This window comes from Rhamphochromis longiceps, linkage group LG23, assembly GCF_057381845.1.
Source record: "Rhamphochromis longiceps isolate RC_006_pf linkage group LG23, R_longiceps_female_GT1.1, whole genome shotgun sequence".
In the NCBI taxonomy this organism is placed as follows: domain Eukaryota; kingdom Metazoa; phylum Chordata; class Actinopteri; order Cichliformes; family Cichlidae; genus Rhamphochromis; species Rhamphochromis longiceps.
This window is the reverse complement of record NC_140578.1, coordinates 4,872,343-4,899,217: the sequence shown is the minus strand read 5'-3', so window position 1 is coordinate 4,899,217 and position 26,875 is coordinate 4,872,343. Positions and strand designations below refer to the sequence as shown.

General features: G+C 40.1%; 1 protein-coding gene across 1 annotated transcript in view; it reads left to right on the top strand.

The window, feature by feature from the left end:
• Nucleotides 1–21,650, top strand: part of fgf22 (fibroblast growth factor 22) — a 29,433-nt gene extending 7,783 nt beyond the window's left edge. The window contains exons 2-3 of the mRNA XM_085398917.1: nucleotides 18,131–18,234; nucleotides 19,688–21,650. Coding sequence (XP_085255043.1) covers nucleotides 18,131–18,234; nucleotides 19,688–19,882 — 299 coding nt within the window. The 3' untranslated portion in view covers nucleotides 19,883–21,650. The remainder of the gene's footprint in view (nucleotides 1–18,130; nucleotides 18,235–19,687) is intronic.
• Nucleotides 21,651–26,875: the final 5,225 nt, after the last annotated feature.

Here is a 26,875-nt window from a genome sequence, read left to right as displayed (position 1 = left end):
CAGTGTTGGTCAAGTTACTTGAAAAAGTAATCAGTAACTAATTACTAATTACTTCCCCAAAAAAGTAATCCCGTTACTTTACTGATTACTTATTTTCAAAAGTAATTAATTACTTAGTTACTTTTTAAAAACACAATTTACAACCTGAATAGGTGATAAAGCGATAGATCTTTCAGCCCAATTCTACTTTTTCTGCATAATCCATCATACAAAATGTAATCAAATGGAAAAGTCCCTTTTTAAAACTTGTTTTATCAGTTTTAATCTTTTAACTTTATGCATCAAGCAAAAATTTAATTATATGCAACATTCTCTGACTGGAATAAATTAGTTTAACATTTAATCCTATTTTCTGCACATTCCAGCACATAAAATATTTTTTTGTGTGTGTTTACACTCACTCTTTCAAATAGATGCAAGTAAAACACAGCAGAAAATAAATAAAGTCACAGACTAGCGGTCCTGTTGCTCTATTTTTACCTGTAAAGCAGGAGTACGGTAGGCGGAGGTTTACCCTGGTGCAGGTGTCCCGCAGCGGTCAGTGGAAGGATACAGCAGTTTCTCTGTGAGTTTCCCATTACGTCATAGCGCACTAGGTGCTTGCTTGGAAGTTTAGGGTTTTTTTCGCTGTAAAAAGAAGTTTTCTTCCCACGCACAACGGATGCTAATGTTTTTGTCACTTTTTACGGAATCAAACTCAAAGTAAGGTCAGTACTTCCACGCTTTAAACGCTGCACCTCATACTCTCTCCCACACTCGATATATGATCCATTGTTGATCTGCACACAGCTGTTGCCACGAACATGGCACTTGCTTACGTCACTGTCATGAGACATTCTTGCAAAAAAATCACGGTTTTAGTAACGCAGTAACGCAGCGTTCCTACGGGAAAGTAACGGTAATCTAATTACCGTTTTTGCATTAGTAATCCCTCACTTTACTCGTTACTTGAAAAAAGTAATCGGATTACATGCCCATCTCTGCTTACAATATACTTACAATACAGCACATATTGAGGCAGTTGTTGTTGTTATTTGGCCCAAATAAAACTGAATTGAACTGAATTAGATTCAACTAGCTGGACTGAATAATTGTGTTCTAAGTTTGTTTCCTGAAAGTAGTAGCAGGATAATTAATGTAAATGTGAGAGACTAAAAACAGCAACTCTGGTTCAGTCTGTGCATTCCAACATCCTGAGACCATGCAGTCTTGTCTGAACTGCATTACAAACAACCCATACCTGCTTTTTATCTCTGAGGCCATTTCACTAAATGAACATGGGCAGGATGTGAATATCATGTCAGCTCCTTGAATGTGCGTGTACGTTCCCAACGCATGTGCCTGTGTTTATACGTGTGCCACTGCAGGAGCATGAAGTGGACCCTAAGCTGAAAAAGATGTGCGTTTCCGTTCCCTAATGGTTAATATGAACCAGACCTTACCTTGTACTCAGTTCAGACGCATGCATGTTTCTGTGTTTGCATGCACACTGACATGTGCGAGCTTGCGTGCACGTGGGTGTTTTTCTCATCTGAAAGGCCACGTCCTCATTAGAACACAGAAGGTGGTACAAAGCATTGCAGTGCTATAGCTGAAACAGCATAGTCAACATCATGCATCACACCGCTTTTCTATAGCTCTTGGATCTTTGCACCATCGTTCTCCTTGCCTTGTTATTTTAGACCTACTTTTAAAAAACAGGGACGAATGGGCTGAATTTTCAGAGCTCAATGTTTTTTATTTTTTTGTTCTGCAGTTGTCCAAAGCTGAGCAAAAATATCCATATGCATGTGAAACTCAATACATATGAATGTCAGTCTGTACATATCGATAAAAGCATACTTTCACTATTCTTTTTTTGACTGCCGGCCTTTCCTACCTGTCACCGTCTCTCTCCAGCTGTATCCATTTCCACCTTTCCTCCCCTGCAACGGATAGGATTGAGGTCAGGGCCCTTTGGCCAGTGGAGCAAGTGACAGCTCTGACAGGTTGCCTGATTTCACTCTTGTGCCTTTTGTCACCTCCTGTATGCCCTTCTCATTTTAATAATATAAATATGGGGCAAGCTCAGGCCACAGAGAATATTCTGTGTCCTGGTGCTCAGTCACTGGAAACTCACTGCACACCTGAATTGCATATGCACATACCTAAAACTGGCAGTACTCTCCAAACTAAATCAGGTTTCTTTATTTTTTAGCCTACTACTGAACAAATGCACTGGACTGGAAAACTGCAAAAACTATGTAGGATTTAAATGACAGTTATTTAAAAATAATACTGATAATATAGTACTGCCATATACACATGCCAGCCAACGATGTATCACGATTCGCGTTATCTTGGATTGATTGTTGAGATTAAAAAGGTTTCTCGGTTTTAAACTTTGTAAGTACTGTTCTCATTTTATTAGACTTGCTGCAGCAGAGGACAAGACATTTGTTTCTGTTGTTAGTATGTGTTAAGCACCAAAAACATGCACTGGCCACTGGCCAGCGTTCAGTGGACCTGTTTAATCTCCCACTTTGCTTTTCTTTTAACATGATCAAGTTTCTGGTCCATCCTGAGAAGCTATTTTTGAAATTAGGAAGGCTTGCTTGATGGAGATTATTACTGTATTCAGTTGCACATTCAGGGTGCACAGTTCTTCTCATGGCCAGATGTGTATAAGTAGCCAAGTGTTCCCCCTTTATGAAGTATTGTGCATTCACAATGAAAAATACTATAAAAACTTCAGGATGTTTGTTTTTTATACTTTAATTAATTTCTAAGCTTCAAAAATGTAGAAATATACAGAAAAGGTCTTCTAATTGTATTTATTTCCTAGATTTTGAATTGAAATTGGGAAATTTGTTGTTACTGACTTCAACCTGGCATTAATATCGAATGCATGCATTTTTTGAATAAGTTTAAGCAATTAAGCTGCATTTATCATACCTGCCTGCACACACATTTTTAGCTCAGGGTTTTTATTTATTTTGTTGAAGAAACTTTTTCACTCAAATTCAAAGGTTAAATCTATTTGAAAGTGACTGCAGCTGCTTGGTTGGTTCCACTATCAGTGATCTTTATATATCTTTTTTCACCAGAGCATCCTAAAGATGAGGGTAGAAACCAGCAAAAACAATGTCTTTCCCTGAGTATGCTTACACCCACTGAATCCAATCTGAACAACCAACCATATAAGACACAGATGCAATTCACCTGCTTAGTGTTATTTATTAAGTAGCAGGGTAGATGACCTCAGTTTAACGTGGATCCCGCCATCCCTGCTGCGCTCCTGGGGTATCTTAAAGTTCAGGAAAATTCAGAAGCTGTGAGTCACAAACCTCTGGCAGATCAGCTCATAACTATCTGTGAAGCCTTTGATAGTCTGCCGTCCGCTTGTTACGGATGTGATGCATGATTTGGAGGCAGTTTGCTCTCCCTGGTCTCCCTCCCTGATTAAAGAGAATGCCTCCTGGTCGGAGATTACAGCCACTTGGTACCACACAGGCACAGACGAACAGGAGTGGTGCACACTGTGGGCTTCGTTAACCTTTTTCACCTCTCCAATCCCTCAGTTTGACTACAGCAGGCCTCCACCCCCACTAACCTAAACCTTCCCAGTCATCCTCTAGTATACCCTCTTCTGGATAGCTTGCCTCCCCATCTGCTCTTATAAATTTAGGGTTTGGTAGGGTCTGATTCGGCATCCTGGGGGTCCCTAATGAACTGATTGAAGTTCCATTACATACAATCAAAGCTTTGCTTGGCCAAGGAAGCTTGTGTTCAGTGATATAACAACCATGGATGACATGCTGACAGAACCTCTAGACACACTAATGACTCGGAAGTGTGTGGTAAAGAAGAGCCCAGTGTTTTATTAAGAGTAGAAGCAATGTTTATGAGGAGTGAAATTGTTCACATGCACACACATACAGCTGCCTCCCGTGACACATGCACAACGTATCCAGATGTGGATGGTGATTTTGGAGTATTGGGTCAGTCTGTCTGGGGATAAATCAGACAGGCTAATCTGTCCTGTGAGGGGATGGAGGGTAATTGGTCACATTTGACCCCCCAACCTTGCGGACTGTGGGAACGCAGGCTTTATCTACCAGCGGTAATTGGCTAATGAAACACTTCCGCAGCTCTTCCACTAGATTGTCATCCACCGGTTGGGATAGGGTGAGGCATATGTGTGTATGTGTATGTGAGTGTGGCCGGCAAAAGAGGCCAAAAGGCATGTATGTGTGGGTGAGAGTGTGTGTCTGTGTGTAGTCTAGAGAAAATGGCAGGATGCGGAACTCCCTTTGGCCATCTCTACAACTTTATCAACAGAATCAGTCTCACGACGCCTGCAGCATACTGATACATTGACAGACCACACATTAATGGTTGTGTGGTTGCCATTACAAGTTAAATTTAGTTTTCAAGTGGAAATAGTTAATGTTATTCAAATTCAATTTCAACTGATGCCAGGTCTTTTTGTAATGCACATACCAATTTGTGTTTGCAGCATACAGGTTATATCCTTTCTACCACGGTAGATAAGGTGAGTATCAACTAACCCACCGTGGTTCAAGTCATGTAGATTTTGCGTTTTGTAGTCATTTTGTGTGATCATTTATCTGGGCAAACTCATGCCCACATCAATTTAAAGATGGGAAACTCAACAGGGAGAGAGTGAGATGTGGGGGTAGAGGGTACTAAGAAAAAAAAGGCTAAAGTTACAGTCGTGAGACAATGTCTCTGAGGTCCCATCAAGTGAGCCATTCATAGATGCAGGTCTACCAGTTTGTGGAGCCAAGGAGACACTCCGATAGAGTGGGGCCCAGGGTGGCCTTGTCTTTTTGTCCCAAGCTGACCCCTGCACTCCTGCTTGGCCTCTACGCCCCTCACCTGGCCTGTCCCAGCGCACTGGTAAGAAGATACCTGTAATTTGCTCTAATGGCCTTTGAAAGACCTGACTAGGCTAATCCCTGGAGTACTTCTCCTAGCACAACCGTATGAAAAGGTGGGGGTAACTGGGCCGAGTGTGAGTCCTGAAAGAGGACCGGTCTCTGGATTGTGTGTGAGAGAATGTCACCCCTTGCGGCCGGGGCTGGGGCAGAGGGAGTGTGGGAGTCAGCTTTCAGCAGATCACCACCATGCGGCTTGTTCACAGGCTCCGAAAACCTGCGCACTGGCTTGCACAGAGGTAGATCGGCTCGGCTTTACACCTCCCTCAGTAGCCAGTGTGACAGGGAGGTAGAGTGGCCTGAAAACCTGCCTGAACACAACAACATCAGGTTATACACAACTTTGAAAGACTGCACTTCAAATAATTTTGGAATTTTCTCTGTAACCTGCTCTAATGTTTGTCGTCGTGGATGAAATCAGCAAAATTAGCAATATACACAAACTGATTCATTTATTGCTGCAGGGCTGTGAAAAGCTAAGAAAAAAGCAATAACAATAATAATAATGATAATAAGAATAATAGGAATAGAAGTTCAATTCAATTCAATTTTATTTATATAGTGCCAAATCGCAACAACAGTCACCTCAAGGCGCTTTATATTGCACAGTAGATCGTACAATAATAGATACAGAGAAAAACCCAACAATCACATGACCCCCTATGAGCAAGCACTTTGACGACAGTGGGAAGGAAAAACTCCCTTTTAACAGGAAGAAACCTCCAGCAGAACCAGGCTCAGGGAGGGGCGGGGCCATCTGCTGCGACCGGTTGGGGTGAGACAAGGAAGAGAGGATGAAAGACATGCTGTGGAAGAGAGACAGAGATTAATAACAGATATGATTCAATGCAGAGAAGTATATTAACACACAGTGAGTGAGAAAGGTGACTGGAAAAGAAAAAACTCAATGCATCATGGGAATCCCCCGGCAGCCTACGTCTATTGCAGCATAACTAAGGGAGGATTCAGGGTCACCTGGTCCAGCCCTAACTATATGCTTTAGCAAAAAGGAAAGTTTTAAGCCTAATCTTAAAAGTAGAGATAGTGTCTGTCTCCTGAATCCAAACTGGAAGCTGGTTCCACAGAAGAGGGGCCTGAAAACTGAAGGCTCTGCCTCCCATTCTACTGTTAAATACTCTAAGAACAACAAGTAGGGCTGCAGTGCGAGAGCGAAGTGCTCTAATAGGGTGATATGGTACTACAAGGTCATAAAGATAAGATGGGGCCTGATTATTTAAGACCTTGTATGTGAGGAGCAGGATTTTGAATTCAATTCTGGATTTAACAGGAAGCCAATGAAGGGAAGCCAAAACAGGAGAAATATGCTCTCTCTTTCTAGTCTCTGTCAGGACTCTTGCTGCAGCATTTTGGATTAACTGAAGGCATTTCAGGGAGTTTTTAGGACTTCCTGATAATAATGAATTGCAGTCGTCCAGCCTGGAAGTAATAAATGCATGAACTAGTTTTTCAGCGTCACTCTGAGACAGGATATTTCTAATTTTAGAGATGTTGCGCAAATGGAAGAAAGCAGTCTTACATATTTGTTTAATATGTCCTGGTCCTGGTCAAAAATGACTCCAAGGTTCCTCACAGCGTTACTGGTGGCCAAGGTAATGCCATCCAGAGTAAGAATCTGGTTAGATACCATATTTCTAAGATTTTCAGGGCCGAGTACAATAACCTCAGTTTGATCTGAATTAAGAAGCAGAAAGTTAGCGGCCATCCAGGTCTTTATGTCTTTAAGACATTCCTGCAGTTTAACTAATTGGTGTGTGTTATCTGGCTTCATGGACAGATAGAGCTGGGTGTCATCAGCATAGCAGTGAAAATGTCTTCTAATGATGCTGCCTAGGGGAAGCATGTATAGCGTAAACAGAATTGGTCCTAGCACTGAACCCTGTGGAACACCATAATTGACCTTAGTGTGTGAAGAGGACTCTCCATTTACATGCACAAATTGGATAGAAATGATATAAACCACTGCAGTGCAGTACCTGTAATACCTACAACGTGCTCTAATCGCGCTAAGAGAATATTATGGTCGACAGTATCAAACGCTGCACTAAGGTCTACCAGGACAAGCACAGAGATGAGTCCACTGTCAGAGGCCATAAGAAGATCATTTCTAACCTTAATTAAAGCTGTTTCTGTGCTGTGATGAGCTCTGAAACCTGACTGAAACTCTTCAAATAAACCATTCCTCTGCAGATGATCTGTTAGCTGTTTGACAACTACTCTTTCAAGGATTTTTGATATGAAAGGAAGGTTGGAGATTGGCCAATAATTAGCTAAGACTGCTGGGTCTAGAGATGCTTTTTGAGTAAAGGTTTAACTACAGCCAGCTTGAAGGCCTGTGGTACATAGCCGATTATTAGAGATAGGTTGATCATATTTAAGATTGAAGCATTAATTAATGGCAGGACTTCTTTGAGCAGTTTTGTAGGAATGGGGTCTAAAAGACACGTTGATGGTTTGGAGGAAGCAATTATTGAAGTTAACTGAGAAAGATCAATTGGAAAAAAAGAGTCTAAATGAACATCAATGGTACTAAGAGTAGCTGTAGATAATATTACATCTGTGGGATGATTATTGGTAATTTTTTCTCTAATGATTAAAATTTTATTTGTGAAGAAGTTCATGAAGTCATTACTAGCTAACATTAAAGGCATGGTTGGCTCAACAGTGCTGATCCATTTAAACGAACATAATCATCCGGCTGCAACCAGGTTTCTGTAAGGCAAAGTAAATCGATTTGTTGATCAATTATTAAGTCATGTACTAACAGAGACTTGGAGGAGAGAGACCTAATATTTAATAATCCACATTTCACTGTTTTACTCTTTGGTTCAGATGTGGATACTGTATTGTTCTTAGCAGTAGTAGTAGTAGTAGAAAAATCACGGCTGAAAATAAGATCCAGGCACTGAATATGGACTGAAATTTTTTTTAAAAGACAGAATCTTATCAGTCTCATCTTAACCCTCATCTCTCCTGAGAGTTTAATGGAATTTGGGAAAGCAAGTGATACATGGGCAGGGAAGAGCAACCCTCTGCAAGTCTTTTCTCTCCTTTCTTCCTGTTCTTTCTATCCACCGTCCTTTTTCTTTCTTTTGACAGGATGGGCCACATACAAGGGAATGTATTTGGACAGAAAGCACACATGCAAACCAGTTTCGCTGTGTCCTACTTCCCTGAGTTAGTGGCCTTTGTATACAGTTATATTTAAATGACAGCACACATGCATACGTGTGTGCTGAGTAATTAAGAGACTGACAGCATGTTTACGTCTGCAGAAGTTCAAGTGCGTAAGAAAAAGGGTGCAAACGTAACCCTGTTTCTTATTTCCTTTGCTGTTATCTTAGTTGTGTATTTTTTTCAATTTGGTTTGATCAAAGCCTTCATGACTTCATCTGACTGAATTCAAAGCTAAACTAAGCAAGAGAAACACTGTTCAGGCTTCCAGACAGTCTGAGCTCATTCAAGGAACAGAATCAGATCTCAGGCCAAGGTTTTCAGCATACTGGATGCGCTTCTTTGACTAACATGTGGTGGATGATATGACTGAGGGTTGGCTAATTCATCTACTCAGTATGTTAGAGATTTTTTTTAGGGTTTTTATTTACTTTCTAGCCCTTGTCGGGGGGAAAAAACACTAAAAACCTACAAACTCAGTGTTTGTGTGTCACTGCCTTTCATGTTTACTGTGCGTGCGAATAGCCCAACCCCACTCGGCTTAGCTCAGGGCAGACATATCTTATAGCTGCCGGTAAAAGGATGAAATAAATCATCCCAACCCTGTAAGAGTTAATAGGTATGATGCATGTCCGGAGACCCATTGCAAAGGGGCCAGCAAGGAGGGAGAGGAAGACCTAGCCAGGGAAATAACTAGAATGAAACAGCAAAACCACAAAGGACAGTGAAAATCAGGCTGACTATTTAAAGACATTGAGAAAAGGTGTGACAGTGATACTTTCATATACAACACACACACAATATCCATAAATCCTGAAACAGCAGTCTCAGAGAGGCAGCTCCTTTTAAAGAGACTGTAAATTTTCTATTGCTGTCCAGAACTGGTTGGTCTATTAAGCCACAGCGGGATTGCATCATTTGTATTTTAAACCTGATCACCCTCATTCAAACAAAAATAAATGTCACCATGATGAAACATAGTCAACACTGACTCAACTAAAGGTGTGTATGTATTAATGAAAATGAATATAAAGTTCCACTGGATTAAATGCCCCCAGAAATGAGGTCAGCTGACTTCCTAAATATACAGAATGACCACATTTTCCATCGCTGGGAGTTTCTTCTTGCCTTATGGCATGGCTGTAAGATGACAGCGCTAGGATTGTGAAAGAACGCTTCAAATGGATTGGCCAGCACAGATTCCAGACTTTAATATCACTGAGAATATGGGATGTGCTGGAGAAGAGGTTAGTGGTCTGACTATCCAGGTCATCATTACATGGATGTTGCATGAGCCTATTGAAATAAGCATAGCATAGCATTTAACTGTGAGGCTTTCTTTTTGGGCATTGTAATAAGAATAAGAATAATAGTACCCATTATAGTAGTTAAAAACATGAGATTATTATGTTACTTAAAGCAGGAGATAGCAATTATTATGGCATATAACTCACAGAACTATGACCAAGAGTGCTACAGGAGTTTCAGACAACACATCAATGACATTACAATGTTAATTAACGCATATTTTTCCTTGGATATCTGTTGATAATGTTTGGATTTCAGGAATTTTGAACATAAAGCAACTGTGAAATACACACATGAACATTTATCTTTTTCTTTTTGCTCTTTTGTTTCTCCTTGGAGGAATCGTTTGTTTGAAGTTTCACTGGATTTCATACAAATCTGTGTTGTTGCCATTTGGTGGCAAAAAATACACTGAATCAAAGTTGTGTGATGGGCAGATGATGAATAATTAAACCTCATAAACTCACATGAAGCTGATGAAAGCTTTGTAAGCTCTTTATTTAAATGTAAATATTGTTAGTAATTCACTTCACATCATATTAAAGCATTGTTTATAGCCACTTTAACATTATTACTACTGGCTTGTGCTATAATTGACCCACAATATAATTCCATTACTTTTAAAAAATACAGTCTATTGTGGACAAAGAAGCACATAGCTGATTGTATTTACTTCACTTTGGAGATAACTGTAATACTCGTCATCCTGAGGAGGACCGGGTTAAGTGGCTTAGCGCAGCGCACTGGACAAAGAAAGCAAACTGGTTGTCCTTGAGAATGCACTCTGTGAGTGGTTTCCAGATGTAGAAGTAGGCATGTTAATCTGTGAGCATGTGATTAATATTGGAAACCAAGAAGGAAAAAAACCCTTTGCCACATGAAAACAAGGACTACCTTGGAATGGAAGACAATCCGGCAACTGAGAAACGTGATGAAATTGTCCCAATTCCACAATTTGGTTGATAAAGTAAAATTCACTGGAAGAAACCTTAAGTCACAGTTCATGTTTAATATATTTGGCTTAGTGTGCTTGAACGCAGGTTTTCAGCTTGTGCTTCACCCCCATCTAGAGATCCCAGAGTCTCGGTCTGCAGGCTGAAATAGACGTAAATGACTAAGCGAATGTCAAGTCAACCTTCAAAGTTATGTGGTTATTCAGAGAAATTAGTTTAACTAAACCATACCTTAGACATAACATACTGATAATCTGAAGTCTCCTTTGAAAGGGATTGGTATACATATTCATATTGCAAACCATTTAAAACCAACTGCTCACTATAAATATTTTTTTTCTTATCTCTGCAGCCCTGTCAAAATCTACAAATAAAATAGAAGATCAGCTATCATAGTAGCTTCTCATTGCAATGAGATCATCACTGCACTGGTATCACTTGTGTTCCAGCAGTGATATCAGACTTCTAATATATGAGCCTTATAAATAGACTGTCCTTCCCCTACCGATCAATACGATCGATAGGAAGTGTTTAAATTTCAGAAGCTAGCAAGCTATTGTTTGCCTCTTTACTATTTGATTACACTGCTTTAGCAATGCTATTTGGTCATATAATCAGTCTTTGCATATAATTATTGGGGTTGTCTTGTCAAGATATCAGCTTTGACCTCTGGTCTATTATTTCCCATTACTTATTAAATGAATGAGAAATATGGAATTGTGGCCTGAGTTTGTTTGGTTTCCTTCACATTGCAGGTAATGTTGGCCCAAAGTGCATTAGATTTCAGGTTAAACTGTTCCCTTTATTTATACAGTTAAAAGAGCTAACATGCAGAGAAGAGAAAGTTTCCCATCTGAACCATGAGCCATGAACCATGCATGTTTTGTCATGCACCATTACCATTGGAATAATCACAAGTCTGTTCTAATTACAGCTTTTTCAGGAAGATGACATATAAACCAATCCAATGGTTTGTAGCACAATTATATGACTATGTTTGTTAAATTTAAGCCACCTTATCAGAACTGTTATCACCAACACAGATTTTGCGTGTCTTTTGTCTTTTTCTTGACATAATGAACTCCACAAAACGAGATAAAGATGCATACTTTGGAACAGGATATTCCTGTTAGCATTCATGGTGTCATGCTCAGTTGACTACATGAAAAGTGATTAAGTGAAGAATGAATAAAAAGGCCTCAAAAGAGCAGTTCATATTGTGTCTAATTTGAGTTTCAAAAATAGCTGGATAAAGCCATCAAAGAGGCATTCTGGATTTACTATAAACGAAAGGTTTGATTTTGTTCCACGCATAATAAATGTGCAAATTTCACCCTGAGTTATTTGTGTTTATTTACATTTTTTTTCCATCTTTTTTTCCGATGGTGTCCAAAAACCCAAGGTTACTTAAAATTGCTGGAGCATATTTGTATTTTGGCAGGTGCATGTTAAATATTTAAATCTGGGATTAGCCAAGCAAAACTTTGCTTACCGAGAAGACCCTCCAAATTATTTACTGTACATTCAGGCCTCAACGTGCAAGTTTCCATATCACTGCACCTGTCAAGGCCTCCACTAGAAAGCTGGTTCTCATGGTAATCTCTCAAGGTGTTTAAAGGAATAGTGAGTGATGTAGCCTTTGTCTGTGCCGATACACACAGACGGCTGCTTTGCCCAGTACCAGACCCTTTGAGGGGGTCATGGCAGATCAAAGGTGCTGGTCACAGCCATTAGGCCTGGCAGCCCGAACCCGACATGAAAAGCTTGTTTTGAAAAGAAGGGCAGAAGGAAAAAAACAACAGGGCCCTCTTCGTTTAAAAAGCAAGCAAACTGTGAAATAATTGAAAAGGTATGTCAATCAAGACCAGGAGCACAGCGGGAACTCCAAGATTCCCAGGCTCTGCTCTGGTCGAGCACTGAGCCATGGAGGGCGGCTCAAGGGGGCAACCCAAGAAATTAAAGACCTGGGAAAAGGAACAAAAAGAAGACAGGAGGAAAGGAGTAGAAAAATATCTTTTTTTGCTCCGTCTTTCACTCTTTTCTACTCTAAATTTGTGATGGAAGGAACTATTTTGCCACAGTTTGCATAGCCCTATTCAAAATGCTCGGTCATTAATAAGATCTTGTCTAGCTCTTCACCTCTCAGGTGAGTAACAAAGACTTGTAGGGGAGTAGGGTGGAGGGGCTCAGGAGGCTTCTGCCCCCACCACCATCTCATAACCAGCACCTTCATCCTGTACTCCCTCCTTCCTCTTCCCCCATACCATGAGTCTGACAAAAGGGAACGCTGTGAGTGTCTCTCTCTTTCTGCTTTTTTTCCAAGGTCAGAGAAGGCTTGAATGATCTGACGATGGGCTAACGTCCAAAAAATGGGGGACGGAAAGAAAAGAAAGAGTAAAAAGAGACTGAGTTAAAGACTTTTTCTATGCTTTTAAAAAAAACCCATGGAGAAGAAGTAAATGGCAAGTCCACAGTTGACTAGACATGTATAGTGCAGGATTTGCTTGTAATGGCAGCTTGAGCTTATTGACAGTCCCAGCCAAAACATGTCAAAGGTTAAGAGATCGTGCCAGTTGCAAGTGGGAAGCCAAAAGTGCCTTTTTCATGAGCTCAATGGGGCCATCAGTTGATACTTGTTTAGCAGAACGAGGCGAAGAAGTGACCTTCAGTTTCCAGTGCAACTCACTGACAAAGAGTTAATTTGTCTTCATTGTGTTTCTCCCTCTTCCATCAAACTGGGATTTTGTTCGACATTTGAAGCAGATTTTTGAATAAGAAATTACTCACAACTATATATATTTATATATATCATTATCTCAAAGTGTAGTGATCAATCAAAACAAGTTTTATGAAGTACTGAATCACTGCCTTACTGAATTTCAAAATGTTAGACACATCCAGAAACAGGGGCAATTTGTCAAATGGAATTTAATCTGATTTGCAGAGGCCATATCCTCATGACTATCTAATTTTAGCAAACTGACTTCAATCAATACAACAGTTACAGATAAAAACGCGTAGTGCCTGTAAACCTATGTCAACATTATTCTTTCTGTGAGCGTAGAGCACTCCACCAAACTGACCTTTGGATTTCAGCAGTTAGAATAAGCTCTCTAATAGCTTGAAATACCTCACTCTGGTTTCTCAGGCTTTGAACACAATGGAGTGACTTTTCAAAGGGGGGACTGTGAGTTATATGGATCTAACTGGTCTTTATAGATGTGTGGTCAAGCGTCCAGAGCCCAAGTGATTCTTCTAGACAATGTGAAATCCCCATTCCATATCCTCAGATCTTTTGTGTCTACCGGCTACAACAATGAGTACGAATAAACTGAATAAAGTGTAGCGCATGAGACCTGGAGTAGGCCAGGAGAATATTTAAGGTGTTCCTTAATAAATTCCTTCTAGAGAACGCCCAAACCCATTGCAAGATCTATTAAAATAAGAAAAAAATACAATGAGTTCTTCAATATATATAGTTTATTTTTTATGTCCCAACATTAAAATTCAATTTAACTTTATTTCTATAGCGGCAAATTGCCCCAAGGCCCTTTATAATTATGCTCCTTACCCATATTTGCTTTAAACCTGATATGTTAAACCTGAGCAAACGTAGCTCTTTACATTCAGGTCCCTGCATTGTCTCCGACGTGACAAACATGCTTCCATCGCACCTACTGTGCCTGGAACTCAAGCCAGCAAATAACGACAATTACTGCTGGCACCACTTTCAGGCACCAACGGTTTTCATTGGCCTGCACTAATCCCCCATAAACCCTTGCAGTGCAACAATCACCAGCAGAGGCTCAGCTAATTGCTGATGAGTCCCTTGCACGCTCCAGGTGCCACCATAGCACACCCGGTGTTTGTAAACAGCACTCATAAAAAGGAGGCTACCATCAAAGTGGCAATGTTTTCTTGGAGGATCAGAGACAATGAGGAATGATGCGGGTACAGCTGGGCAGCTGATACCTGGATGGACTCCTTGCCTACAGCTTTGCACGAGCAGAGAGAGGGTTTAATTTATGTGTTCCAGTCAGAGAAGAAAAACACTCAACAGGGGTTTGTGTACTTTACCCCCCCCCCCCCCCCCCCTTTTTTTTTTTTTTTTTTACTCTGTACTTCTTTGTATCACCTCATATAGACTATGACTTCACTTGGTAAACATGACTAGTGATGTTCAGGGCAAAAAATCCCTGATGTCAGATATTTCTGTGCAATACAAATACAGGCCATTTACCATTTCTGTGCTTAAAGTTTTTACAGCTCTGCAGATGTTCTGTGTTAGAGCAGCAACATTAGTCTGATGGCACTGATAGCCGCCTGGGGGCATAATCTATATGCAATTTTGTATTGTGCTGTCATTTGTATATGATTACCCAGAGATGCTATCATTTTGTCTTTAATACTGAAATGCACAAATGTGCACAGACAGAAAGATTTTGGTTACTATCAATGGTGAGCGTTGGGGTGCCTCTGTACTGACCTCCTTAGTACAAATTGGAGCCAAAAATTTCAAATTTGGATACTTCACTCCAACATTCCTATTGGAACTGAATTTCAGTCAGGTTCTTGGGTAATTTGGCGTACCTCAGCTTTTTCCCCAAGAATGACTTCTTGACAGACATCTTCCACTGAGACCATTTCTGATGAAGCTTCAGTAAACAGTAGATGGATCAACTGAAGAGCCAGATGCATCTCTTAGGCCATATCTCAGGTCTTTGCTAGATTTTTTTTCCTGTTTCATAAGTACGTGACTTTCAGATACAGTTCATCTGATAGTTTTATAAGGCCTAACATTCATGTATTGTCCTCAATTTGTTTTTTATTTTTTATTAGTCTAGTTTCCTCAAATCTTTTAAAAATGTGATGCACACCATGGTGAAATGTATCAAGTTTTAGACTAATAGCTGTTTAGCAAAACTTGTTGGCGCAAAAAATACAATTTTATGTCTGTCAAACTGTAAATACAAATACAGAAATGAGAACAAATAATGTTTTTGACAGGCTCCTAGTAACAGAGTGGCTAAAGATATCAGTTACAAACGGTTCTTTGCTAAGTTGTCAATTATGTATAGACAAAACACTGGCTCATCCCTTGAATATGGAGCCTTTTTTAATGTTTGAAATATTCATAGGCCAGTGTTAGGTAGATTAATGAATAAAATAATTCCCATGAAAATGGTCAAATACGAGGACTGTATGAAAATGAGTGAAAAAGCAGTGAACAAAATTGAAAGACTCTTAGAAAGCATGGAGAACTATTAAACAAGACGATTAGTCTTGGGTTCGCTCACCTCCTTGAGAAAAAATTGGCTTCTTGGAAACAAAATATAATAAAATTATAGGTGGCTCAAGAATTTTTCCTATTAGTTTATGTTTAGAAAGAAGTATAGTTCCATTATTAGTGAACAATTTAGGTAGAGGTATACTAAGCAGGAACCAAAGGTCTGAAAAATCAAGGAGATGCATTATTATTATTATTATTTATACAACTCATATTATTCAGTCTAAATGTTAAGATTAGCATTTGCACTTAGTATCTGAACCGTCCTGTACAAATAACTGCACAAATAAACAGACTTTAAAAACACACTACAGTGCAGCACCTGCAAAGCCACTGTTATTCTGTTATTTGCATTTCTTTTTCATCAGAACTATTCAGGAACTTTGTTCGGTCACTGCCCTGTACAAGACTTGTGGTTCTACCAAAATAGAAGAGGATTGGTCAGTTGGGAGACCTGTGGCCCAATGCTGCTTTTATGACTCATCACCATCACTCATTTCCTACCAGCTTGCCTCATGCAGAACTTCAGCACCTTGATCTAGTGTTGTGTATACCCACTTCTGTCCAAAGCTAAGAAATCTTTCTTTTTCTTACAAATATCCAACTGTGGCCTTTTAGCAACAGAAAAGAAAGCATCTTTTCTGCTTCTCTGGTTTACAAGGCATAAGAAAAAAGGATTTGCACCCAACAAACCAAGACATCAAAGTGCTTTTGAGATTATTTGCAGGTAAAGTAAGGAAGAAAAATCAAAAGAAGCATTAATCTCTATTAATTAGCTCCTATTAAGGATGCTGTGGTAAGACAGGACATCTCTAAAAACAACTAGGTAGAAACCTTCACCTTGGAGGTTTTCGCAGGGTGACATAAGTTACCACCAGAGACAGTAAACAACAGCAGCATGACCAAAGCATGATTGTGAGGGCTGCTTCTGGAGAGTTGCATGGATGCAATTCGGCAGGATGATTATGTTCACATTTAAGTATGACTGATAGTAGGGCTGCAATGATTCATCAAGTAATTCAAATAACTCAATCATAAAAAATCTTTTACATAAATGTTTTGCTTTGATGCTTTGTTTAACGAACCTGCTCTGTAGCACTCAGTCATCACCATATGTTTCACCCGTATGTTTGTTTTCCCAACATATGGGTGAAACATTGCTTAATTAAACTTCTATGAAAATATAATTATAACCAAATTCAAATTCAAATTTTATTTGTCACATACACAGTCATACACAGTACGATATGCAGTGAAATGCTTAGACAACTGCTCGTGACCTAAAGAAAAGAAGACTATGAATAGGATAGGAAATAAATATGAAAATTAAAATGAAGGGTAAATTTAACTAGGAAGGAATAAAATAAAATCTAAAAATTAAAGTTAAAAATAAAATAACTGCACAACAAAATACACAATACACAAATACACAGTATAGAAATATATAAGAATATATGAAGAAATATAGAACAATAACAGCAGCTGTACAAGTACTAAATGGTAATGAAGAAATATAATGTCCAGGGTTGTGCAATCCACATGTGTAAGTGACTGGTGCAGTGCAAATATGCTTAAAGTGATTTGTTTAAGTGACTTGTGATAAAGTGATTCGATTTGATGACCACACAGTGTAGTTGTGCAGTGGCCACTAGTGTAAACAAATGTCCAGAATGTTCAGTGTGTGTGTAAGAACCATATGTGTGGGTCAGTACTGTGTGGTGGTGTGATTGAGAGACCGTATCGCCTGCGGGAAGAAGCTCCTCCTCAGTCTCTGTGTTGGTCTTCAGGGAGCGGAATCGCTTTCCTGACCTCAACAGAGAGAACGGTCCGTTGTTGGGATGGCTGAGGTCCTTCACGATCTTCCTGGCCTTGGTCCAGCACCGCCTGCTGTAGACTGAGTGCAGGTCAGGGAGCTCAAAGCGGATGGTGCGCTCAGCCGATCGCACAACCCTCTGTAGAGCTCGTCTGTCCTGCATGGTGCTGTTCCTGAACCAGGTTGAGATGTTTCCCGTCAGGATGCTCTCTATGGTGCACGAGTAAAAGTTCCTGAGCACCTTGGAGGGCAGTCGGAAGTCTCTCAAGCGTCTGAGGTGATCTGATAGGATTGCAATTTTTTGTGAGACTCTTGTACATGTCCTGCCTGTATGTGAGCTTTTTGTCCTGGACTCTGAAATCCATGTGTTGTAGATTGGCTATAATCTAATCTTTTATAAACCCCCATCTCCCTCTGGATGCAGTTAATAGTTTAATATTACTAGTTTCTTTTTTTTCCTTTTCCTTTTAAACATATATTTTGAAATGAAACCTTTATGAGTGTCCTGGACTCTCTCTCCTCAGAGCATATGGCCGTCTGATAAACTAATCACTAATGATAGAATGACTTTTGATGGAAGAAGTTCCCAAATCTGGATCTTTCTAACCTTGCCCCTTGTTCTCCTTTTATTTTCCAGGCTTGATGGAAATCCGATCTGTCAGTGTGGGAGTTGTTGCCATCAAATCTGTCAGCACCGGGCTGTACTTAGCTATGTCCAAGAAAGGCACGCTCTTTGGATCGGTGCGTATACAACCTGGCAACATTTTTCTGGAGGTCAAGACTTCTGGACAGGGAAGGAAAGTTGTTGGGGTTGCAGGATATATATGAGTCCCAAATGAATGCCACCCTATGTTTGATGTTCCCGAAGAGAGGGAAAATCTGAGAAATCTTCTGATGGAAAGTTCAGAGAGATGTCAGACTGTTATAATCAATCATGGCTGTACACCTGCACCTTGTCTGACTATACAGAAGCTTGAGCTGGCTTGCTCCACCATCAAAACAGACAGCAGAAAAAAGAAACCTAAGCAGCAATGACAAATAGCCAGCTGGGTTCATGTAAGTCCTTGCGTGCCATCTGCCAATTGTTGTTTTGTAAAGCAGCTTTCAAAAGTAATCACCACTCATTGTTAAACTCAAGCACAGTTCAGAACTGAGGTGTGTGGTGTCTAGCTCGTGTACTTAAAGCTTGAAGACGAAAACATCAGGGATGAGTGATAAGACAAGTGCCTCCGACCATCTAACACACAAAATAGGACATAAATAGACCCGATGGAGGACTTTACAAAATGGCAGATGAATCACGGCATGCTCACTTTATCCCGATGCTATCACAGAGAAGGCCTCGTTACAGGAGCCTGATAACAATCTGGAAAAGGGAATGCAGCAGAGCCTCTTGTAACTGCAACATCTTTTGAGACCCTTACTGATAAGAAGCTGTAACCACCCGTGGAAAAGTGGCTTTGCTGAAGGTTGAATTTTTAAGTGCCTTTAAGAAAAAAAACTTTGTTTTATTGTTATAATGTGATTAATTTGAGAACACTCAAGGTTCAGTTAACCCAAATCACAAATAAAGACACACACCAGCCACCTGCTTCGTCACAGTCACGTCTTTTCACATTTGTAAGTGTTTTAAGCTCTCATGTCTAAGGTTTCAATTCGACGTAAGCGAACAGAAATGAATATGTCCTTCCAATAATAATGTCCCAGTTAACCAAGATATTTCACAGAACTCACCATCATGTGTCTCTGTCAAAGATCACTTTTTAGAAAATGGTCCCAAAGAAAATGAAAATGTCAGGTGTAAACATATCTCAAATAACCAGAATATTGTTTCTGGAATGCAAAGCCTGTTCCTATCCTCTAAAATAAACTGCACAGAAATGATGGAAAAGATATTTAAGAGGTGAATGTCTTCTAAAGGGTGAGGATTGGGAAATTCTTTTCAAATTTGGGTTAACCAACCATTTAATTCTTACTTCCACTGTCTGAGAAAAACAACCCAGATCACTACAGTGGATAAACTCACTGTATATACTGCAAACACCTGGAAATCTTTTACTACAGCAACTGTCATTAACCTTTGTACACTTGAAAGCTGGCCTTGTACAGAGAAGGAACAGCAGTCAGCTGTTAGCAGTAGGTTAATTGCTCACACCCTCTTTAATGTCTCTTCTCTTTCTTCCTGCAATCACAGGTGAAGTACAACCCGAGCTGCAAGTTTAAAGAACGCATTGAGGAGAACGGCTACAATACATATGCTTCGCTTCGCTGGAAACACAGCGGCAGGCAAATGTTTGTTTCGCTGAATGGGCGCGGTAAACCGAGGCGGGGTCACAAGGCTAGACGTAGACACCCATCTACTCATTTCCTGCCTATGCTCCCCTCGTAGCAGTCCAAGTCTGAACTCTGACCAACAACTGGATGGCTCACCTCCTTCCGAGGACTAGTGTTGATGTGGCTGTGACACAATGTGTATTTTTATTATTCCATCCTCTTGTCACATAAATGTACATTTGCTGAGGTCTGTAACATTTGTAGAGGTAGTATAATATCTACTCTTAAGTTATTTTCTGCATTTTCTAATGATGTTCAGTAATACAGCACAATACAGTAGAACTACGTTACGTTCAGACATCCGTCTTGCCACCAAACCAGCTGTGTTTGTAGCGCACGTTTGAGGTGAGAGGACAGAAGGGGAGATAGCGAGACAGGGGCTTCCAAATGATAAAATTTGGATTTGTGAAGAAAACACATCACTATTAAAAGAGACCCTTATAAGTCAGTGGGCAGGATCAAATTCTACTATTAAAAACATCTGCACAGTAGCTCTGTTCCAACAGCTTGGCTTCATTTTGCTGTATATTTAGCCTCACAAAAAAGCACTTGTGAATTTATCATTACATTGCATCATGTGCAGGTCTACCTGAAAAGACATTTTTTTATGTATTCGCACTGCATCCAGCACTGTTTTCAATGCAGTGTGTGAAATAACATTTTTGTAAGGCTAAGTATGACTACATTTATGCAACAAACCCTGACGAGGATTAGTGGAAGAGAGCTGACGGATGGATATGCAATATTTTTTTAAATAGGGATAAAGTATCATAATGAATGGGTTAATAAACGCAATGAGAAAACTCCAAAGAATCAAAAAAAGGGGGAACCTCTACTCAGCAAAGTCCATGGTACAAATTTTATACATGTTCACTGTTGCTTGGGAAAAAACTGACACCACTAGAAAAAAGATAATGACGTGCAGTTGAATTGTACTGACTCAAACACAACGATAGTTGTACTGTTCTGTGTGTATATGTTGATATATGTCAAGAACACGACAGGAACTAAGCTAACTACTGGGATAACATGCTGGATTTCTTGACATGCCCTTTCAACGTCTGTGCATGCTTCTGTCACTCCGCTTCTCTCATTCAACCTACAGTTAGTAGATTAGAAATCAGATAACAGAGAACTTTAATTTTTAATTTTGGTCTTTAATTCTGTCGTGAAATCGCTGACATCTGCTTTGACTCATTTAACGCTTTCTAGCAGCAGTAGGCAAACACCGCGTTGCATAGCAGCAGCTCCATTAATTTTGTACGCCATAGTAAATGGTTTTTACAATCTGCTTCTTTCAAGTCTTTCTAACGTTTTCTCGACAACAAGGCTAATAGAACATTTAATATATTTAAAACTTTTATACTCTTTAACTGTTTGAAGTTGATGTTTATTGTTATTGTTGACTTTTTTGTTGGATTGTAGTCCTACTGTTTAAAATAAGGGGAAAAAAATAATATTCAGTCCATATTCAGCTCAATTTGTATTACTACTGGATGTTGGTACGTTTGTGATCCATTTATCATAAGCAGTTTTCCACAATAGAAATTAAAAGCCGTGTGTGTATATATATAACAACAGATTCTCAGAACAAACAGTCCCTGGATCCATTTCAGTTGAGTAAAGTAATTTGAGTGCCTTGGTTCATGGTAATCTTCAATAAAGAAAAATGTGGATACGTCAGCAGTCACAGCTCACGTGCTTACAAGCCTTATTTAAATAGTTTTTTTTAGTCATGAAGAGCCACAATGGCATTTTTATCTGCTATGGCGCTGATTGTTAAGAGTTGGTAACATCTCCATCACAGCACTTCGACATAATCCCCCTCTCATCATAATCATGAAGAAACTCACAGCGGGAGAGGCGTTGATGTGGAGGACCTCCCCGTGTCTAATGAAAGCTCTGTGGTTATGAACTATGCAGCCGAGCATCAAGATCATTTACACACAGACGAGACCTTCGGTGGCACAGGAGGCCACTCGGTCTTTTCAGTGAACAGAAAGGAGAGTCGGGCATGAATAGTGGGTGTTTGGGGTGAATAAAGGCCAACCTTTCAGCCTGTCATAATGTGAGATTACTGTGACGGGGTACATGTCTGGTCAGAATGGCGTGAAGTCACACTGTAGTTCAGCTCTGACGGTCTGGGTGCGACGCAGAATATCGGTATGGGGGGTCTGGCAGTACTGTTGCCATGTAAATGTCTTTGTCCTCTGCTGTGCACACCAGAGGTGCACTTATATTTTTGAGAAGTAAATAATATTTGCAGTTCTTGCTGATGTGGGTAAAACTTTCACTTAAAAGAACGTTACCTTAACTCTGGAGAGTACTAGATGAACTTTTTACTCCATTTCTAGTCTGTTCTCAGATTATCTAACTGTCTGCTGACATAAAATTTAGAAAGTAAATAAGAGGAGGGTCATGCATGTTAACAAGCTATTGAAGCTTTATTAATATGCTATTATACTTTATAAAGTCCATTCAAAAATAGGGTTGCACAGGACAGAGAAATCCCATTTTCTGACTGATCTCCTGATTGACTCGCTTCTTTGTCAGTGTCCTCCATCTCCTGTGCTCTACCTCTCCTCTTTCTTCCTTAAACCGTCCAAGAATCTCTTTCTCCTTGGCCTGAGGGTGCGACTGGCTGTTGGTGCCAGTTCCACGGACAGCAAATGGGAGCTGTAATTATCATTGCTCCACCACTGTCCTGTCAGTGTGCTCGCCAGCAAAACAAGAGGGGAGCCTTTGGAAGTCCTGATCAAAAGCTTTGGCCTTTGATCATGAAGCAAAAGGAAAAACCTAAACACTGTGCAAAATCAACAAGGAATGTCCCAAAGAGAAAGACCTCAGGAGAATGCAAATGACAGCCATCCAGAACGCATCCTCAGCTCCTCCTCTGCAGTGACGTGCTGATGTCACTAACACAGGTGTTTGGGCTGTGTTTGATCTAACCCGCATAAGCAGAGGACTGAGGGAGTGAGTCACGCACTGATGTTGTTGCACAAGTATCTAAAGACAGCACATGGTAAGCTGCACAGCAGGTAATGTGTTCATGTTTTTGGAAAGGCCTCAGAAGGTTCACATTTTGAATTTGATGGAAATATCTGTATACTTATATCATAGTAGGGTATGTCTTCACATCAGTAAAAACATAAAAAATAGATGGGATTCTGCATGACCCAACACAATTAATGTTCATAGAGAAGGTAACTTTGTAGGCAACAAAATAAATTTGCAGCTGACTGACAGAAAAAAAGTAATAATAGAAGCCCATTTTGAGGGCCTCAGCCAAAATCTACAGGGGCACAAGTCATGCTGCTTCAGCGACAACAAACCACAGCCTCTAGAACCTTTGAAACCCTGTGTGGTCATTTTCTCTCACAGTGACTGAAAAGAACTGTGGTGGGTGGGAAAGAGAAAAAAAAAAAGAGCCCTTCTTAATACCAATCTTATGTATGTAGACGAAAATGGGAGAAGTGGGAGGGGTTGGGGGGTGGCAGACAGACTAAGGCACAATTTTAAAGCGCTTATTGAATTGCCATTACAGCTCCTGAGACTAATTGTGGCTGTTGTGTGTCTCTCGGTGGCCTAGGGGGCTCTGGAGTGGCCCTGTATGCTCTTACTCAGTGGGGTTTTCAAACCGAGTGGCCCTGAAAGAGAACAGGACCACCGTAGATCAATGGCAAACCTTTCACTCTTTCACAGGCCCTCACTAATCCTTCTCATTTGTCTGCCATTTGTTGAGGCACATTCACAGCTCCCTGAATTTAGGATTAGGGCTTGTTTTGTTACAAAAACAGCCCAAGTTATAAAGCTGAATAGATGGACTGAAGGGTGGACGACAGATGAGTGTGCATGTGAGTTTTTGAACATGTTTGCATGTGTGTATGGTTATTATGTATACACTGTTTGTATGAACAAATTTATGAGATCACAGTGCCTAGTCATCTATATGCACATGATTTGTGGCCACGACACACATGTAAAAATATATGGACATTTCAAGGTGAATTCTAGCATTAAAGATCAATAAAGAGATGTAAAGGGGCAGAAATAGAGGCAGTCACACTTAGAGAAAGTGTATAGATAGATAGCTAGCAGAGATCAACACTCTTTGACAGCTGCAGTTGGTCCTTCCATTTTTAACCAGCTCACATCTGCACAATACGTATATGCGAAAATCCTCCTTCACCTAAAATTTCAACACTCTGGAAATACTAAATATGTCGCAGTGCTGCTGTTGCTATTATATCCAAGACAGGACGTGGAGAACTTTCTTCATATTTCTGCAAAGGCCTTTTGCTCTTTTCAAAATGTTAATTCAGTTTTGTATACATGTTTCATGTTTCTCAATGTAGTATGAGTATGAGTATGAGTGCATGGATTAGCAATGCACATATCTATATATCTGTAAATACATCTATATTAGTATCTGCATCTCTCTCTCTCTTGCTGTGTACATGTGTAGTCACATTTATTTGCACAAAGAGAGAGCAAAGACAGAGTTCTCTGTCCTGAATCACCTTTTGGAAATAAACTTTTCATAAAAAGGAGGAAAAGCAAGAACAAATTGATTCATCACACACAAATACCTGCAAAGGAAATACAGTTTCATTAAAGCTGCTGCAATTCCCTTTGAACTTCAGAGTTTTTCTCCATTGTGTTCTGTTTGAACCTGAGAGTGTGCTTTGACAGACTTGGCAGTCTGCTACACGACTATCAGACTGAGGCCTTCTCATCACTGACTGGATTAGTGTTCATGTTTGAAGCCACTTAGTAGACTTTAGACAGGGCTGCTGAGTGGCATATGCGCCACATTTCCCCTTAAGCCCTGCCATGCCATCCAAAGGTATGTGGTGCTGACTGGCCAAACGCCATGTCAGGCATTCTTTGAATATCTGCAGCCCTGCCAGACACCAGGGGATGTTGTGAGGAGATGGATGGTAAGACGATTGTGTGACAGCAAAGTTGATCCCTGAAAAAGAACATATTAAAGGCTAGAAATACCAGTAACAGTAGTGATTTCTTGCTGAGAGCTACACAGAAGTGACAACAACACTTTGCCACTTATTCAGTGAGGGGATCAGGTGGCTCTGTTTTGCTCTAGGGAGACATTTCTCATATGTTTTAGGTTCACTATTCCCCTTGAAAGAAAATGTCTCTGCAAATCACTACAAACCTTTTCGGTGTTATCAACATTTGCCTATGATGAAATAGCTCCATCCTGTTGGGAGTAATATCTTTCTGGATAATAGTTCCACCATCCATGGGGCAAATGGGGGTCACAGATTTTTTAGGTGAGTATAAAAATAACATAAATTATGCACAGGCAGCAGTCTGAGCAAGACAAGTTGTTCCCAAGCCAGCTGAGAGATATGATCTCTGCAGCAAGTCCTGGTTCTTCCCTGGGGCCTGCTCCCAGTAGCACATGCTCGAAACACCTTGCCTAGGAGGCAACCAGCAGGAACCTCGTCAGTCACCTCAACTGGCTTCTTTCGATGGGAAGGAATAGCAGCTCTGCTCAGAACCTCTCAAATAACCAAACACCTCATCCTGTCTCTGAGGGAGAGCCCAGAGACAGGATGATCAAAAAAAATTACCACCACTTGTATACACATACTTATTCTTTTGGTCACTATCTAGAACTCACGACCACGAAATGGGAACAAGAAATGACAGGTAAATCGAAAACTTCGCTTTCATGCTTAGCTCTCTTCACCACAACCGATCAGTACAGCTTTTGTATTACTGCAGAGGCTGCCAAGCACAAATAAAAAATTAAAATGAAAAAATATGTTTATTAATTTGCGATCTTTTCTTACTGACTTCTTTTAAATCACAGATTCTAGCTACGTGTTTCCAGCGCAGCAGGTTTTTATGGCAGCTTTAACTAATTATCTGCTTGTTGCTATTAATATTATTTACTTCTCAAAGGTTTATGAGGGTAAAAAGAATGTATACCTGCTTTAAATTTTGACTGCTAATCAATTAACTGATCATCTGTAGCCTGACCACTTCTATAAAAGCATGAATTTTGAGCTTTGGCAGATTGCTGAACTGTTGCAAAATTAAAGAAGCTACTGTTGCTGCCATTCAGTCAATTTCCAGGCTATTTAAAGGCCACGGTTCCACAGTGATAATGATTATTCACAAATGCAAAACATTCAAGATGGATGCCAGTCTTCCCAGGAGTGGATGTCCTAGCAAATTCATTCCAAGTTCAGACTGTGCAATGCTCACAGAAACTGCAAACAAACAAACAAATAAACAAGAGTACAAGAGAAACCTCTTAGACTCACGAGCCTCAGTTAGCATGTCAATACGATAATGTCCAAGTTCTGTCTGACCAAACCGCGAGATTTTTTGGAACAGTGTGGAAATCTGGCCATAATGCACACTGCACAGATAATCAGCACAACACCAATACCAGCTGTCATCCACGGTGCTGGAGGGCTGATGAGTTTGGTTTGGTTTGCAGCCACAGGACTTTGACACCTTGCAGTTATTGTGCTCCTCTTGATACCAAAGTATTCTAAATCAAATGTGAAGCCATCTGCGTGACAGGTTTGGCCAAAACAATGATGCAGACCACAGCAGCAAAACTCTACAACATAATGGCTAAAAAAGAAAAGAATCAAGATGCTGCAGCGGTCCATATATTTGACCTTAATCTCACCTGTCCAGACCTCAAGATATGGTAGCTGTGCATCTGAGATTTGCAACGAAATCCTGCAAACCACAATGAAATGAAGCAACATAGTGAAAAACAGCGGCCCAAAATGCCTCCACTATGGTGTGAACGACTTATAAAGTCATATAGAAAATAATTAATTCAAGTTATTGTCGCTAAAGGTTGTTCCAAGACATTGAATAATGGAGTCTACTTAGTTTTTCTGCTTTTTGACATAGTTTTTGTTAAATAAATAATGCCTAAATAATTATGTATTATGATGTTGTTTATATGAAGTTGTATTTAAATAATTTTAAGGCCTTATAAGAACTAGATCTGTACCTTAAGCCTTAAATAGCTCTCATAGCTTTACCAAGCTTT